At 49.6% G+C, this 18,128-nt stretch overlaps 2 protein-coding genes and 1 long non-coding RNA gene across 8 annotated transcripts in view; 2 read left to right on the top strand and 1 right to left on the bottom strand.

Annotated features, from left to right (window-relative positions):
- Loxl2 (lysyl oxidase like 2) overlaps positions 1 to 1,983 on the top strand; it is a 96,351-nt gene extending 94,368 nt beyond the window's left edge. For all 4 annotated transcript variants that reach the window (XM_017802675.2, XM_029554851.1, XM_029554849.1 and 1 more), the window contains exon 14: positions 361 to 1,983. In XM_017802675.2, the coding sequence (XP_017658164.1) occupies positions 361 to 440 (80 nt within the window). In that variant the 3' untranslated portion in view covers positions 441 to 1,983. The remainder of the gene's footprint in view (positions 1 to 360) is intronic.
- Positions 1,352 to 12,305, bottom strand: R3hcc1 (R3H domain and coiled-coil containing 1). 2 transcript variants are annotated; one of them, XM_029554861.1, is made up of 9 exons: positions 12,195 to 12,305; positions 11,770 to 11,897; positions 11,222 to 11,359; positions 9,492 to 10,152; positions 8,337 to 8,509; positions 7,683 to 7,753; positions 7,234 to 7,317; positions 5,945 to 6,040; positions 1,352 to 5,028 (listed from the first exon to the last, which is right to left on the bottom strand). In XM_029554861.1, exons 1-9 carry the CDS (start codon positions 12,288 to 12,290, stop codon positions 4,895 to 4,897), a joined length of 1,581 nt encoding a protein of 526 aa, XP_029410721.1. In that variant the 5' UTR covers positions 12,291 to 12,305; the 3' UTR covers positions 1,352 to 4,894. The 2 variants fall into 2 exon arrangements, with proteins under 2 accessions (XP_029410721.1, XP_008848932.1); XM_008850710.2 differs by lacking the exon at positions 7,234 to 7,317.
- Positions 12,306 to 12,504: 199 nt separating this feature from the next.
- On the top strand, positions 12,505 to 17,642 carry LOC115067300. Of its 2 annotated transcripts, none has more exons than XR_003846728.1 (3): positions 12,505 to 13,083; positions 16,998 to 17,058; positions 17,326 to 17,642. It is a non-coding gene; the product is annotated as an uncharacterized LOC115067300 (long non-coding RNA). The 2 variants fall into 2 exon arrangements; XR_003846729.1 differs by having other exon boundaries at positions 17,259 to 17,642.
- Positions 17,643 to 18,128: the final 486 nt, after the last annotated feature.

The raw sequence follows: 18,128 nt of genomic DNA, 5'->3' as shown, positions 1-18,128 counted from the left end.
TGAGCAAACCACTGTCCCTAGTCTCCAATGAAGAGATTTTTCCTTGGGGAACAAAAAAGAAAGCAGGTTTTGCCTCTTCGGGCATGTGACAAGCCTCACTCCTCGTGACAGTGAAAACTGAGGGCACTACATCTGTTCACACAGTGAGTTTGACACAGTACATGCCCAGTGCCTGGCCCTAGAGCTGACTAGCAGTACTTGCCTTGGGGGTGGTGTCAGAGGGGTCCCAGTGGAGGCCATCAGACCAACTCCCCACCTGGAGTCACAGCTAGGCATCTAATGCATCTCTCTCTCTCTCTCTCTCTCTCTCTCTCTCTCTCTCTCTCTCTCTCTCTCTCTCTCTCGACTCCTACTCTTCAGGTGGATCCTTCAGTGAGGAGACAGAACAAAAGTTTGAACACTTTAGTGGACTCCTAAATAACCAGCTTTCTGTGCAGTAAAGACTTGGAGCCAGGTGTGGTGACTCATGCCTGTAACTCCTGCACTCAGGCTGAAGCAGGAGGGCTGCCACAAGACTGCCAGCCTAGGCTTTAGACCAAGAGTCTATCTTGAAAAAAACCAAAAGGGAAAAAAAGAAGAAAAAAAAGACTCATGGTTACCTCCTGACTTCAGGTGACACAACGTCTCCCCAGGGGACATATCCATCACCACAGTCCAGCTGGCCAGACCCGGCTGAGAGGAAAGGTGCTCCCTCATTACCAGGTGCTGCTGCCTGACCCTGGGCCCCTCCTCAGGGGCAGGGGCTTTGACACATGGCTGTGGGAGCTGGTGACAGCCTGTCACCAGCTTATCCCATTCAAGCTTTGGCCTATCCCAAGTGTGACATCATCACGCTCTGCAGAGTGGGTCATTTTCTTCTGAAAATGTGGCAGATGTGAACTTATCAACCCCAGAGGTGGTCAGGCCGAATCCCATTTCTCCCCTTCCTTATTCATTCTGGAAAACTTGAATATCTAGACCTTTGTATTAGGAACTTTTCTCATTGCAGGACACAATTCCTGACAAAACCAAGTTAAGGAAGGGTGGGTTTATTTTGCCTCATGGTTTTGAGGACACAGCCCCTTGTGGCAGGGAAGGCACAGCAGCAGGATTGTGAGGCATCTGGTCTTAAACTCACTATACAACCAAAGATGACCTGTCTTCTGAGTGCTGGGATTACAGTGTGCCACCATGCCATTTTATGCAGTGCTAGGGATCAAACCCAGGGCTTTCTACATGCAAGACAAGCACTCCAATCTAATAATTATAACTGCTTTCTCAGCAACTTTAAACTTGTTCATACTTTTTCATACCATACACATTTTTAATTACATCTTTCTGTTCCAATTGTGACTTTTTTTTACTGTAGACCTGAATAAGAGCAATGAGCAGTAACCATACTGCAGGCTGAATGCTAGAGTGTCTAAAAATTTCCTCCACTAACCAAATTAGTCCATCACTTTTGAGTTCAAGCTCACACAAGTTCTCAGGACACAGGCAGAATACAGCTAGATTCTTTGCCAGGCAATAGCAATGGCTTCTAGCCCAGTTCTAGTCCTTGTTCCCAACAAAACCTCACGAGCCAGGTATCCCCCGTGTACACTTCCCACAGCATTCCGGTCTTTCAGACTCCCACTAGAATGGCCCATTAAACTGTTCACAGCATTCTAGGACTTTTCTAGCCCAAAGTTCTAAACTTTTCTACATTCCTCCCTCAAACCAGTTCCAAACTCCTAAGAACCATGTTTATTACATCAGTGATTCCACTCTTGACACCAATTTCCCTTATTAGTTACTTTTCTCGTTACTGTGACAAAAGCAGCTTAAGGAAGGTGCATTTTAGGAAGGCTGATAGTTTGAGTCTCCTAGTGGGAAAGGTGTGGTGGCAGGTGTGTGAGATGGCTGGTCGCATTGTGTCCACAGACAGGAAGCCGGGGAAGATGACTGCTGGTGCTCAGCTTGCTTTCCTCTTTTTATTTGGCCCAAGACCCCAGCCCATGGAATGGTGCTACCATTTAGGGTGGGCCTTCCCTCTTCTATTAAACCTTTCTGGAAACACCCTCATAGACACCTTCAGAGGTATGTTTCCATGGTGATTCTAAATCCCACCAAGTTGACAATCAAGGTTAACTATTACAACCTCTATTCTAATTATACCAACTTCTCTATTCTGTTCAATTGTCTCATTTTTAAAAATATGTGTGTGTGTGTGTCTTAAGCACATTGCAGGTGCCCTCAGAGTGCAGAAGTAATCAGATCCCCTGAGTTAGAGGAGATTGTGAGCTACCCAACATGGGTGCTGGGAACTGAATTTCAGTCCTCTGCATGAGCAGTACATACTTTTAACCACTGAGCCATTTCTTTAGCCCCTGTAGTAATTTTTAAATACAGTAGTCAAGTCACACATTCCAAGTCTCCAAAGGTTTGTTTGAAGATTTGTATAGTAATGAGACAGGACACAAAAAGGAGATTATGGGGACAGGGAAGAGGCTCCTCACCCAGAGTCTGGTTGTAACTCTTGCCAGCTGAAAGTCAGTTAACGTTTGCTGTCAATACTGACATAAAGACAGTGTTCCTTCTATAGAGATATTTCAAGTAAGGATGTAAAAGTAGCAATGAATCATGCAAGGCCTGAGTATAAATGGCCTTTCTCCTTTCCTAGCTGTAAACTTGTAATTTTCTAGGAATCTCACCAGAAACCCCATCTACAGTAAAAAGTACATCTTAACCCTTATGCCACCTTCAGGACATGGTTTTGCCTTATCAGGTTACAATCTATCCAAGTCACCTCTGTAGCCACCCTATAGCCTCACTTTCAAAAAGGGGAAGAAAGCCAGGTGTGGTGGCACACACCTTTAATCCCAGCAATTTGAAGGTAGAGGCAGGCAGATCTGAATTTGAGGCTAGCCTGGTCTATACAGCAAGTTCCAAGCCAGTCAGTGCTACATAGTGAGACTGTCTCAAAACACAAGTTGGGAGTGGAGAGATTTGGAGGTGAAGCTTAGAAATTCATCAAAAGCCTCTAAAATCCTATGTACGGTGACCGAGACACTTAGTTTCTGTGAGAAGCCCACGTCCAGCTCTCAGGTGTACTCTCTTTCCCTGAGCACCTCTTAACTCCAGTAACAAATTTATATTTAAAATCATTTTAATAAACTTTAACTCTGCTTCATACCAGCTCAATACATCTCTGGCAAAGTCAAGGATCTGGGGGTCTCTGAGGGGGAAGAGAACTCTTCAGGCTGCCAGTGGTAGTGCTGAGCACCAATGACAGGTCCAACTTGCAGTACTGTTCTTGTCGCTGTGTCGAATACCCAACAGGAGTGACTTAGGGAGATAGGATTTTGGTTCGTGGTTTGAGGGCAGGAAGATTGATACTGTGGCAAAAGAGCAGTAGGCTGCTTGTTCACATCTCAGTGGACCAGAAAGAGGGAGAATGCCAGTGCTCATCTGACTTTTCTGATTACATGGCCCAGGACCCCAACCCACAAGATGGTGCTAACACACATTCAGGGTGGGTCTTCACGCCTCAGTTGAAAATGCCCTCAGACATACCCAGAAGTCTGCCTCCTACAGGATTCTAAATCCAACCAAGGTGACAATAAAGATCAGCCATCACACAACTTTTATGTACAATATTGGTTTTGCCTATAGCTATGTACTACTGTGTTAGTGTTTTGTTGCTGTGAAAACTATCTCCTGGGGAAACAATTTAGAAGGGGGAAATTTCTTATCTGGCTCATGGTTTCAGTTCATTGTCAGCTGGCTCCACGTTACTGGGTTCATGATGAGACAATGTCAACCATGGGTTATTGATCCAGTAATGCTATCACCTGGGTCCTGGGTGACAAGGACAATTACCAAACCCATTTCACCACACATATGTACTTAAAGCCTAGAGAGAAAGGTTCCTGATACATACCTTGATTTTATCTGAACCACTGCCGTGGACTCATAGCTTCCTATGTCCAGGAGTGTCACATGTTTATAGTTTCACACCTACATTAATGGTCCCTGTGTCCCCCAAATCCCCTAAAGTCCTGTGTGACCTGATGGGCTGCTCCACTACAGGCTGCAGCCCTGAGAAAGACTGGGCCGCCCAAACTGCAGCAGAGATCAACTGTGGCCTTTCTTAAACAGCTGCTATTCACTGAAACTTGATAAGGACACAGGAGTGAGTCAGGACCAGTCAGGGCAACTAGAGTAACAAGGCAGCTTCCCAAGGAAGTGAGTGTGCATCAGCAGAGCAGGGGCTCCAGCCTTCCTTAGAGGCTCCTCCTGTGTTCAGGGTGTGCTGGCCTCCAGCAAGTTCACAATAACGCCAAAGCTCCAAAGAGGGCTACAGTGCCTCCAACTCTTCACCTAAGCCAGAAGAGAAGAGGGTACTGGTCTGTCCCACTGCTGCTGCCAGGTGCTCCTGTGGGAAAACTCAGCATGCACTTGGTCTCACCTCTTGCAAGGTTTGACCTCTTATTTCTGCAAGGAATCCTAGTAACCCATACCTACAAATAACACCCGAGCACAGCCATACCCACAGCTGCTCCACACAGGATGACAGGAGACTAGGCAGGTGGCATAGAGCAGGTGCAACCTACCTCCTTCCCCAAATGAGCCACTTGTGCACAAAGGCCCCCAAAGCTCAGATGGGATCCTCCAGACAAGGTAACCTGGTCTTCAGCAGTCAACAGATGGAGAGAGATGGGACAGCACCCTCTAGTGTCCCTCTGAGACTAGACTTGGAAGCAATCATTAGAACAATTTTAAATTTTTATTTTTTCAAAATTTCTGGGACTAGATCAACTAAAGTCTACCACACCCCCACAGTAGCTCCAGTACTGGCAAGGGGCTGTCCTGGTGCCTGTAAAGGCGTGTGGTGTGGGGGGCCCAACCTACTCTGGACGCCGGGCCTGGGGCCTCAGGGTGGCAGGAGACTCCGGGCAGCAGGCAGCTCTTTCTTTCTGTTGTGTTGGAGCCCCAAGGCCCGGGCCACCAGCCTGCGGGCCACTGCGGAATCTGTCTGTGGTCTCTCCTTCACCAGCCGCAGGAGCTCTGGAAGGAAGCCCCAGTGGGTGAGACTTGGATTCAAGGCTGGGGCTGCCTCTCCTAGTGACAGATCAGCCTTGGAAGCCAGATGAGCCCATGTCTAATAACATGGAGCTGAGGCTGGGGGCCCGTCTGTGCCCACAGCGACCAGGGCTTGTGAGCAGGACTGAGAAGACTCCAGGCCTCCCAGTGGGATCCTGACACAAACCTACCCCTACCTGTCAACCTTGTTTCTCTGTGCACTGGGGGTGAGAAAAGGCAAACCTGTCACCTCCTTGATCTCTGGGGCCCTTTGGGAGGAAAAACACCCAGGATGGGACACCCAGGGCTCTTGACCAAGACAGAATGTTTATTGTTCCTAAAAAGTCTGAGACAAGGGCCACGTCACTACCCACAGGGCATGAATGGCTTTGGCTGGTTTCCTTGTTGCCAGTTCTGATGACCATGACCTCATAGTCATAGAAAACTGACTTCGAAGAGTCCCACCATGCTTTCTGGAACAAGAAAGGGAAGGAGCTAACATTTATTCAGCACCACATGTCCCCCGGCTCCTGTACAATTCGCTTTTTTTTAACAGGGGAAAATGACTCACTCAAGGTCAACTTAGATAAGTGACAGAGCTAGGGTCCCACCCAGAGCTGACCCCAAGGACTATACTTTTCACCCTTACAGGGTATGGTACCCATGGCCTTCTAGAAGGAAGGCTGGGCTTCTCATAGAGCAATGCCCAGGGGAGGGAGTGAGCTGGAGGGCAAACCCGGACAGCAGATAGCCTAGACTCTCTCCAGGCCCTTCTGGAGGGCGGAAGCATTGCCCCATTGGCTACTGTAGCCCAGGCTCCTGAAGAGCAAGAAACTGCAGAAAGAAGAAACCAAACACATGAGCACACAGACTCCCCGCTGAGGGACAGGCTCCATCTTACTTGGCCTCTGCAAGGCTTTGAGCTTGGACTGCTTGGTCCCCTGCGTGAGCGGCCGGATCTTGAGTACAGAGAAATCCCTTGCCAGAGCCTCGGCAGCTGGGGAAAGGAATATCAGTAGTTCTTTCTTGTGCTATGTGAACCCCTCCCCCCTGAGGTCTGGGGCACATGCATCACCCCAAACTGCTTCAGCCACTCCACAAACCCAGCCCGAGCTGGGGAAGGTGGCTCTGCCTCTGCTCTGGTGAGGAAACAGGACAGTCAAGCTTGCCTTGTGCCACAGATTCCTGCAGACCTGTACAAGGATGCTGCCTGTGACACAGCCCAGCATTTTCACAGCCAGAGGAGCAGGCTCTGCTTTGAAAGCCAGAGCTTCAGCCAGACTCTTTCCACCACCACCCCCAGATCCCAGAGGCACCATCACTCCCTGCCCACCCACACTAGATTGTGGTACACCTGGGCTATTCAGTGCAGGGCAAGGACACATCAGGACCTAGCTGAGTTGCTGTATAGATGAGGAAACGGAGGCCAGGGCATGACTTGCTCTTGCCATAGTGTTTGTGACAGGGCCCAGGCGACAGCCAAGGCCGCCTCCAGTCAGAGCTCATTCTTCCATGGTCCTCAGTGACTTCCTGTCTTTCTTCCCTTTCTCCCTTCCAGGGGTTCTATGTTTGTTAGTTTTTGTCAACTTGTTTCAAACTAGTCACCTGGGAAGAGGAAACTGTAACTGAAGAATTTCCTCCACTGGATTAAGCCTATGGCCATGTCTGTGAGGCATTTACTCTTAGTTATTAAATGATGTTGAGGACTCAGCCCACTGTGGGTTGTACCATCCCTAGGCAGTTGGGCCTGGACTGTATGAGAGCTGAGCAAGCCAGGGAAAGCAACGTTCCTCCATGATCTCTGTTTCAGTTCCTGCCAGGTCCCCCCAGTGATGGACTATGTATGTGGACATGTAAGCCAAACAAACCCCTTCTTCCTCTAGTTGGTTTTGGCCAGTATTTTATCACAGCAGTAGAGAAGCAAACTAGAACAGGCTCCCTCTCCAGGGCTTTAAAGCCCTGCTGTACCCCATTCCCTCTGCCCCACCCCAATATCAGGCTCTCTGAGGACCAGGCTAAACCCAAGCAGTATGCTCCTAGCTCTGATGTTCACAGACCATGGTTCAGGATGGAGGGTCTTATTTATAAGGACACCCAAAGCAAGCAGCGGGATGGCAGGGACAGCATGGGACAGAGGCTGAGGAGAGACAAGAATGCCGGAGTCAGTCAGGAGGCTGCATGACTCCCTACCTTCCACAGAGAGAGGCTCTGTAACCACCACAGACCTCAAGCCTTCTGTCTGAGAGAATGGGGTGATGAGACCCACACCTGAGGCTGGAGTGAAAAATGAGAAGGCAAAGCCCTGTGAAGCCGCCTGCGGAGAATGCCTGTGACCCAGAACACCTGTTCTTCTTGATGGTTCGTTCATTCAATATGTGAAGGAAGGACCTATGACTTGGCCCATGCCACCTACTCAGGAAATGTCACTGCCCCTAAAATCTCTGCACTGAAGCCACAACAGAAGAGAAAAAGCCAAAGATTTCCTGAGAGTTTCCTGTTTCCTGGGCCTGCGCGCCCCAGCACCCAGACTGTGGTTCAGGCTGGGTGGACTCAGGGTGGCCCTTCACCCAGGGAACCCAACTGCCTCTGCTCTCAAAGGTGGTAAGGGAGGGGTGGGGCCCACCAGGAAGCTGCCTTACCTGAAGCCTGGCAGGGAAAGATACCAATGGCATGAGTGTCATCTACCCACTGGATCTTGAACCCCTTCTCTCTGTGTGGGGAGAAGACAGGTCAAACCCATTTCCCCCAGATCCTTCAGGCAAGGTCCCTCCCGACTCTGACCCCCAAGACACATTCTGTCAGCTTCAGAGAGACAAATGTAACCCTGTGAAAAGGTGAGAAGGGTCCCCCAGTCAGTATCTAGAACTGAAGAAGACAGTGCTGGAAGGCTTGTATGGATAAGGCCAAGGGCAGGAAGGCTTCCCCTCAGACACTGTCACAGCCAGGCTGGGCCTGGGTGCCAACGGGCTATGACAGACCAAGTGACCCAGTGGCATATGGACAGCTGTGTTCTGAGCAACTGATGGAAGGTCTTGTGGTCCCAGCAGGCATGTGCACATGGAGAATGTGGTCGAGGTCTAGGGTCTTCTGAATGTGTCACCACCCAAACATCAGCCCTTCCCTTCCCCAGGCATAGTCATTAAGGTGAACTGCCCAGGAGCAAGGAGCCAAGGCGGCCATCTACCTTCAACCTTTCTCAAGTGTTAAACACTAGGGGAGGGGCAGGCAAGCATTCCTAGAAGGGAAGGGCTATCTAGCTCCTCCCAGTCTCCCCAACATTCTTCAGTACTCACTGGAACTCAGAGAAAGTTGCCAGCAGGTCCTCGGTCTTGAGCGCTGGCTTAAAGTCATAGATCTCCACCACATGGGCCAAGTCCCTCTCCCCAGGCAGCTCCTCTGTGAAGGAGGATGTGTCCAGGTGGATCTTCTCTATCTCAATCTCCTTCTCTGTCAGGTTGGCTGTGATCTGGGAGTGACCAGACCCTTTGGCAAGGGGAGCTTTGACACAAAGGGCCCCAATTACTGCTTTTAAAACCACTGACACTTCTGGGGGAGGTGAGAGCCTATGTGGTAAGAATCTGGGTATAGCAGCTTGGTCCCAGAATAGGCCAGGACAGTCAAAATAGAGACGTTTTAGGGGAAGGTATTTGGTTGTATGGAGCCCACACTGGGTGGCTGTTATCTGTAGCCACTGTGTTTCATCTGATCCTAAATATACCCCTTTACTAGGTATACAGAATGGGTCCCTAGGAGATGGAAAAACTGAGGGGCAGTCAACTGCCCCTGGTTGGTCCCAGTCAACCTCAGGGACAGACACAAATGCAATGTGTAAGACAAAGCTCCAGGCAGGAGGGTATTTTCTCCAGCACAGAACAAAGCTTGTACGTATGCATTCTGTCTCCACTACCTTGTGAAACATCTTTTACCCCCTTTTCTTTTTCAGATGAGGAAACAGGCTTTGAAAAGCAAATGATTTGGGGGCTGTAGAGGTGGCTCAGCAGTTAAGAGCACTGGCTGCTCTTACAGAGGACCAGGGTTTGATAGCACCCACATGGTGGCTAACAACCATCCATAACTCCGGTTCCCGGGGATCCAATGCCCTCTTCTGACCTTCATGGACAATGCACGACTTGAGTGCATTTACATTACATATGGGCAATACACTCATACATATAAAATTAAAATAATAAATAAAATATTTTTTAAGAAAGCAAATGGCTTGCCTAGGGTCAACTAGGTCCTGAATGGTTGGGATAGGACCTAAATTTACCACTCCTCCCCCAAGTTCCCTGAGGGACCCCTAACACCCAATACTCAGGCCTGAGCCACCCTGAACATACCACCAGCAATCCATCCTCACTGCCACCCCAAGGCCCTCTGTCCCATACACCTGAGGCCACACCCACTTTGCCTCCACCCTCCCCTTTCTGGGCTCAAGGGCTCATCACCTCTGGCAGCAGCTCACTAGAATCATCATGGTCTTTGTCATCATCATCCTCCTCCTCCTCCTCCTCTTCTTCCTCATCCACCTTCTCTTCCTCCTCAACCATCTTCTCTTTCTCCTTTCCCTCTACCTTCTCCGTCTCTTGGGCCACCGGGCTCTGCTCCAGCTGACTCCTGTTCTCCTCCTCCACGGCCAGCTGAGGGCTGGACCCCAGCTGTGTGGCTATCTCCACACCTTGTTCCTTCTCAGAGACACTCTCAGGCCCTGAGGGCTCAGTGGCACCCAGCTCCAACAGTGGCTCGTTTGTGCAGCCTGGACCTGGGCCCTTCAGGTCCTCTGTTCCCTGAGTCATCAACACGGGAACTCCCTGATCAGCATCAGGATCCCCAGCACCAGCCCTTCCAGGCTCTTCTGAAACTCCATCAGCTAGGGCCTCTCCTTCAAGCCCTGGAATGGAGGGAACCATTGGTTCTTCTTGCCTGCGTAGCACCCGGGGCACATACAACGGCTGGTCTGGCTTGCGTCCACGATGCCACCTGCCACTGCGAGCACCTCTGGAACCAGCAGCTGCTCCCCGATGTGAGGCAGACCGAGGACCATGGTACTTGCCAGGGTGGGAGGCAGGAGGGCGACAGGGCCCAGAGAGGCCATCTGAATTGGGTACCCTGGAGCAGGAATAGACACCTCAGGGCATGTTTGGGTCCACAGCAAAATGGCTTACTGGAGCCATCTACTGTTCAGACACAACACTGTCAAGTCAGCATTAGGCAAAAGCCAAAACCAAAATGACCCTCAAAAATCCCTTATAAAGGCATCATGGCAAAGGCAGAATGCCACCCTGACCAGCACAAAGCAGCTTGCTCTTGAACACGTCAATTAAATCAGTGGTAACTGAATCTTTGGTACACATCAAGTAAGGTTAATATTTGCATTTAGGAGCTGTTATTAGGAAACATGCAACTTCAATCTTTAGAGTCAGATTTCCATCGATAAGATGTCCTGGTTATCTGGGAAAGAGGTAATCTCAAGTGAGAAATGGCCTTCATCAGACTGACCTCTGGGGCAGTCTGTGGGGCATTTTCTTAATTGCTGGTTGATGTAGGAGGGCCCAGCTCACTGTGGGTGGTGCCCACCCTGGGCATGTAGGCCTGGGCTGTATATGCAGCTGAGCAAGCCAGTAAACAGCATTCCACTGTGGTCTCCGCTTCAGTTCCTGCCTCCAGGTTCCTGCCCTGGCTTCCCTCAAAGATGAACTGTGATCAGGATGTGTAAGCCAAATAAACCATTTCCTCCTCAAATTGGTTTTGGTCAGAGCGTTTTGTCACAGCAATAAACAGACCAAACTAGTACAGATGTCCATCCTGTGCAATGCACAAAGGAACAGCAACGCTTATGGACTAACATGTGGTGTTTCCCTTGTAACAAGGGCTCTCTACAGAACATGCTCACAAAAAAGGGGAGCAGACACACCATCACTACTCTAATTGTGATATTGTGATCTTTGTTTCCTTTTCTGTCTCTCTGTCTCTCACACACATTCAGCCCAACATGGACAGCTGACTTAGCCAAGTCAGCAGCATCACTACTGAAGCAAAAGGCAGCCCTGACTTCATACACCTTGGGGTTCCTGGCTCTGGCTCTTGTCAACTCGACCCTCCCAGGGGCTGGCCAGCAGACCCAATCACCATAAAGAATCAATTTCTGAGGACCCTCCAAAGCCAGTAGAATACACACCTGATGTCCAAGTGACAGATGACTGTCCTCCTCTTCCAGCCCTCCCCAACTGAGAAGCTGCTCAAAAGATCAAAATTCTCTGCTGTTCTATGGATCAGGTACCGAAGGCGACTGGAGAGTGGGGGGAAAAGAAGAACCCTGGGAAAGAACCAGACCGAGTACTAAGCAGGAGCTCCAGGTCCAGCCCCTGGGCCTGATTCCTACCAAGTCCACTCCCAGGTTAATGGTGGCTTGACACCAGGCTCCGTATACCCCAGGGGGTCCCAGTCAGGCCGCAAGGGATGGGGGAATACAGGAAAGGTCACAGGGAGCTGCAGATCCCACCTTCCCCAGGGAAGAGGGGCGGGGACGACACGACCAGATTTCTGCCTTGGAGTGAAGCTCAAAATTACAAAGGAAAAGATGTGGCTGGAAGATAACTGCAGATATCAACACTAAAAGCCAAGCAAGATTAGGGCCTGCGCCAGCTAGTAACACGGGCGCAGTACCTGGGGGAGGGGCAAACCCTGCCTTTCTTAGCATTAAAGTCACTCCCTCATTCCCCGTACTTGGATAGCTGCTTCTGCAGCAGGAAGCGGTCCAGCTCCGCCTGGACTCGATGGACAAAGTCATTTTCGGCCGAGGAGAGGAAGACACCGTCCAAGCAGAGAAGGGCCAGGGTGACAAGTGGGTGAGCCTGTAGGGGTGGTGGACAAGACCTGGATCAAAACCCAGGCCCTGGGCGCGCCCGCAGCGGCAAGTGTCCTGGGAGCCTTTCCGGTCCAAGGCATCGAGGAGGGGGATGGGCGGCACGCCGGTCCAGGGCCGGGGTCGCTCCCCACCGCACCGCGGGCCGGCGCCTAGCCTGGCCTGGCGTCGCGCGGCGCGGGCAGCTCCCGGCCGCCACCCACGGGGCCCGCCCGAATCACCCAGTCGCCCTTTCCACCCGCGATCCAAGACCCGGGCCCGCGCCCTCGATACTCGCAGCACTCACCGCAGCAGCCCTGAACGCTGCCGCCACGCTCAGGGTCCCCTGCACCCCTGCGATCTGCTCCCGCCGCAGCGCCACCGCGCGGCCTGGGGGAGGCATCGTACGTGCCGTAGGGGGCGAGTTCTTGTCCTCTGCCCCTAACCCCCAAATCACCTACTGCTTCCATAACGATGCGACCAAATCATCATCATCATCAATATCGTCATCATCGTCATTATTTTGGTTTATTGAAACAGGTTCTCACTATGTAGCTGTAACTGACCTGGAACTCACTATGTAGACCAGGCAGGCCTTGAACTCACAGAGATCCCCCTGTTGAGTGTTGGGATTAAAGGTGTACACCACCATGCTCAGATTAGAAATTCGTGACTCACAAAGGTGTAATGGCTTGTTTAGAGTTCCATCAGTAGATTATAGACTTGCTTTGAGTCTTTTTTTGGGGGGGCAAGGATCAATTAAGGTTCACAGACACACATGAGCAGACGCTAGATGCTAGATTGGGGTGACTACGTTTTCTGATTTTAGATTTCCCTGGCCAGGTACCTAACAGAGGAATAAAGAGGGAGGATGTTTCTGAGCACTGGATAATCCAGCAGCTTTTACCCTTCTTCCTCACTGAGCTCTTGTCACAAACAAGTCACTGACAAGGTGTGCTTGTTTGTCAGCAACTGGGTCTGTAAGCCACTAACATCATGATTTACAGGTCAACTTATCCTTCCCTGCCCCACCCAGAAATCATTCCAGTGTCCACCTTAAATGGGCCTTGAAATTCTTGCCAGCAGACGGCCTGTGGGATGGGCTACTGTCATCCAGGAGATCAGGACTGGAATCCCAACCTTCGTCATCCCGAATCGAGATGCCTAAAGCAAGCAGAGCCCTCAACTAAGAACATGTAAGACACATGTTTGGCCCCAAATGTGGGGACACTGCGAGTGGACACTGCAGTGGAGTATAGCCAGATGTAGAGGGAGAGCTGGCCTTCAGGTATGGGGATAGAGAAATGCAAGAAAATAAGATAATTGTTTGCTTTCTTGTTGTTTTCCCAAAAGGATTTCTAAAGAGGACAAGACAGTCTTTTGTAAATGATAATGCAGTTACAAAACCTGCCTTTTTAGATACCTACCAATAAGAACCAAAAAAGACCTAAGTTAAACATAAAACTGATTACAGAGAGAAATCATGAGTCCTTGGGATGCATGGGTGTGACAGGAGACCTGACAGATACCTTGCAGATCTTGAGGGTATCCAGCACAGAATGGACATTCATGTGGGCTCTAACCACCACCTTTGAACCATACTGGCTCCAGGAGATGGGAGTAGGCCACATGATACCATCATTTATCTGACCAGGCTTCCTTGACGGAGAGGCAGTCTAGGAACCAAATTGGACCTTGGAGAAAAATCCATGTTAGCTAGAAAAACAAAGGCCTAACTTCCTCATCAGACATGGTCTGTCTCCCCACTGTCAGAACAAATCCAAACCCCAGGAAACAAGCCATGTTCCCAGCCACTGGGCCACGGTGGAGATGTTTCAGGAAAGCCAGAGCTGCCATAGAAAGCAGCTCTCAGAGGAGAGCTGCCATGAACACTGCTTCTGCCACACTCTCTTCAAGTAACTCAGGCAGAGACAAAGATCTCAGTATCTAGGCTCCACCGGGGTATTGTTTAAATATGAACTGTCCCTCATAAGTTCATGTGCCTGAACACTTGGTCCCCTACTGGTAGCACTGTTTGGAAGGCTGTAGAACCTTCAGGAAGTGAAGCTTCACTGGAGGAAGGGATGGGATTTATAAGCCCATCTTCACTTCCTGTTCATTCTCTACTTCCTGACTGAGGTGGCAAAGTGACCGCCACCTCACACTTCTGCCACTATGCCTTCCTACAACAAAGACTGAGTGCCCCTGAAGAGAGCAAATCAATTCTTCCTTCTTTAAATTTCTTTTGTCAGGTATTTTATGACAACAATGAAAGTAACTAGGGTCTGGAGAGATGGCTCAGAGGTTAAGAGCACTGGCTGCTCTTGCAGAGGACCTGGGTTCAGTTCCCAGCACCCACATGGTGGCTAAGAACTCCAGTCCCAGAGGATCCAATGCCCCTCTTCTGGCCTCCATAGGCACTGCACAACATGGGTGCACTTACATACATGTAGGCAATATGCTCATACACATAAAATAAAATAAAAATAATAAAAATATTTCCTCTATTATAAAGACGCTACTAGTCCATAATACTTTAGGCAGAATCAAAGGAAAAAAATTGAGTGCCTTGTAGCTTTCCATAGCAACTCATATGCAAAAAGAAAATGGAGCCATCTGTAGAATTTTAAAGGGAAAATTATAAACACCAGAAAATTCTATAAACTGTGATGTCGATAGACAGTCTCAAACCTGCAGCAACTCTGGAAACATCTTTGACAGAAATTCTACCTCAAGAAACAGCAATCCTAACGTCAGACTTAGTGATTTGTTGGGGCACACCCTTAATCCCAGCACTCTGGAGGCAGAGGCAACAGATCTCTGTAAGATCGAGGCCACCCTGGTCTATATAGTGAGTTGCAGCCAGCTGGGGCTACAGGGAGACCGTCTCAAAAAAATAAAGAGAAATAGGTCAGTCTAAGGTGGAGGAAACACCTCTCACATCTTGCACAGCTCACTTCTCAAGCCTTTTTGTAAAATCCACAAATAACAGCAATTAGTTCTCTAATGACCTAGTCGATTTATTTGAGAATAGATCATCTAGACTGGTCTCTTTGACAGCCTTCAGCTAATCACCATAACTGGGAAAACAGGCTTCTCTCCTCCTGGCCTAGTACCTTTCTCCCTCTTCTTTCCCCCTTTTCTTTAATGAGTTACTCTACTTCCCCACTGCCTTGCTTTTGTTCACTGATAAGAATCTAATGACATCTCCTAGGTGGCTGAGTGTGCTTGTAACTTAGTGCTACGGTTTGAATATGGTCTGTTCCCTCAGTGTTCCCAAAGTCTTACATTAGTGGCAGAAAGAATCTACGAGGAGCTTTTGGTCGATGAGGTGTAGGACGCATGATTGAAACCTAGTGGCTTCACAAAAGGGAATGGATGGCTCATTGATAAAGTGCTTGCCACACAACCATAAGGACCTGAGTTTGGATCCTCAGCACTCATATAAAAAAGCAAGGCATGGCTGTAATCCCATCAATGGGGAGGGGGTTCTGGGTGGAGACAGGAGGATCTCTGGGGCTCGCTGGTTGGTCAGTCTACCTGATTCAGTGAGCTGCAGGTTCAATGATAGACCCCATCTCAAAAATTAAGGTGAAGAAGGATTGAGGAAGACACTTAATGTCCATCCTTGGCCTCCACATGCACACACACACACACACACACACACACACACACACACACACACACACACACAAATGGGAATAAAAACTCTAAAGCTTAGAAATTTGAGATCAAAATTATATGTGGGGTGTGTGTGTGTGGTACATGCATGCTTGTTTGTGTAGTGTGTCCATGTTCACTGAGACCAAATTATCATTCAGGGCCTCCAACATGGCTCATCAGGTAAAGGTGCATGCCGCCAAGTTTGACAACCTGAGTTTGATCCCTCAGACCTACACAGTGGCAGGAGAGAACTCCTGAAAGTTGTCCTCTGACCTCTACTCGTGTGATAAAAAATTATCATAAAGAATATTTTTTAACCCCCAAATTCAAGAAAATCAATTACAAAGTACTTCTAAGCAAGAACTATTTCCCAGAGGCAGAAGTGGAAGGAAAAAAAAGAACATGGAAAAATATGTATTAGTTATTTTTCCTGTTGGCTGTCAAGTGCCTGACAAGTAGTAGTAAATACGGGAGGAAAGGTTTGTTTTGGTTTATGGTTAAGGGCTGCAATCCATCAGGGCCAGCCTCTAGTGACCATTTCCTCCAGGGAGGCACCATGTCCTCTAGGTTCAACAACTTGCCAAACCAGCAGCACCAGCTGGGGACAAGTGTTCAAACCTGAGCCTCCGGGGGACACTTCACATTCAAACAACAGCAGAGGTACAGGAGGCTGTAGAGAAAGGGGAAGAGTTGTGGGGAAAGGGAAGGCCGGAAAAGGAGAGGCCAGAGGGAGAAGGAAGAAGAATTCTGCCCTTCCCTGTGCTACCTGTTTGCCTTCTGTAGTATCTCCAAAATCCCAGATGGTTTTGTTGTCCTTCAGTTCCTAAGCGACCATAGCCCCAGCCTGGCCTGAGTTCTAGACCCTTCTTAAAGGACCAGAGTAAGTAGTGTGTGCTTGTAACCCCAACACTTAGGAGGCGATGGCAGGATCTCAAATTTGAGGCCAGTGATGGACTGTGGGAGCTCACACACTGATTTTCCCAACACTAGGTACCCTGTACCTCAATCCTATCAGCTCACTAGTTCTGACATGATGCTAGGTGGCACTATGGCCATCCCATTTTACAGATAAAAAACTACAGAGAAGGCTAATTGGTCAATGTCACACAGCTAAGTGGCAGAGCCATGTGCCTTGTTCTAGTTTTACCACACTGGAGAGACTGACCCAGAGGTACCCTTCGGGTAGGGCGTGTCCCTGCAGTAGGACTCCCATGGCTGAAACTGACCATCACTATTACAGCTGAGGGAGACAAAAGCCTGGCAGACCTTCTTGCTAAATGTAGACCACAGGATTGATTTAAGGCTAAGTCCAGTAGATTCTGGAGGCGGTCTCCCTGGCAAAGCGGGTACCTGCCCAGCCCCATAGCAGGACAGAGAGGCATGAGGCAGCACACTAAGACCCTGTAAAAACACACCCTGTCTTACCACTCTGGTCTTCCCATGACAGGTATGCAGCGAATTTTCCCAGCAGCTCAGACAGCAGGAGGCAAAGGGCATCACAAAAGCAGGTAAGGAGGCTCACCAAACCTAGTTCTTCCTGGAGCTCCTGACACTTCCCCAGCTCATCCCACCTCTCTGCACCCTTTGTCAATCAGTGCCAACCTTTCAGACCCACTCTCCAGCTATTGAGTCTGCTCCCCATGATCTAAGCCAACGGGCCAAGATGCAATGGCAATCTTGATCTTGAGCTCCCTACGTTTTCCTATAGGCTCACCTGCCAACTCACCTGGAGCTGTGCACCCAGTGCTCTGTCCCAAAGTCTGTCTCCTCCACAGGGCACAGCAGATGCCATGCACGGAGGAGGCACTGAGAACCACTGGTGCCAACTACAATATGGACAATCACATGAACAGCCTGGCCCACTGAGTATAGAGAACAGGCCCTGGACGACAGCATGACAAACGGCACAGTCCGCGGCCAGCAGGAGCCGGCAACCGTGCAGACAAGCTTTCAGCTTGGGAGTTCATCACACAACTAGTCCACATTCTCCAGAGGCCTGGGGTGGAAAAGCCCAAGTGTGGATATATGTGGGACTGGGGGAAGCAAGAAGGAATGAGAAACTTGACACAACCTGCTGGGCATGTGTGATCCCAGCACTCGAGGCTGGAGGCAGGGGGACCATGAATTCAAGGCTAGTCTCTGCTACGTGAGACGCTATCTGGAAAAAAAAGACACCTGCCACAGCCTGAGGAAAAGACAAGAACTCAAACTGGTATTTTTCTCTTTTAATTATTTACCAGATTAAAAAAGAAAAAAAATAGTGATTGTTTCTCTTCACCCCCAACATTTCTGTTCACCAAAGCCAAATCGGTTGAACCGTGATTCGCACTTAGGAGCGACATCCTCCCCTCCGCTCTGCGCCTCCTCCAGCAGGAGGGGCAGAGCAAAGGGCTCCAAGCAGTCCTTGTCCCTGGGCAGCAGAGTGGCTGTCATCTTTCTTTTCCACGCAGCCACCAGAGCATTCACACCTACCCTCTCCTGCCTGTCCCTCATACTTGCTGCCCCAGTTCATGGAAGGCAGTGAGATGAACCTGCAGGAGGCGGGGACAGGGCAGAGCAGGGCTGGGACGGCACACAG

The sequence above is a fragment of the Nannospalax galili genome, unplaced genomic scaffold, assembly GCF_000622305.1.
Source record: "Nannospalax galili isolate Female #2095 unplaced genomic scaffold, S.galili_v1.0 scaffold291, whole genome shotgun sequence".
NCBI lineage: Eukaryota > Metazoa > Chordata > Mammalia > Rodentia > Spalacidae > Nannospalax > Nannospalax galili.
This window is presented reverse-complemented; position numbering and strand designations above follow the sequence as displayed.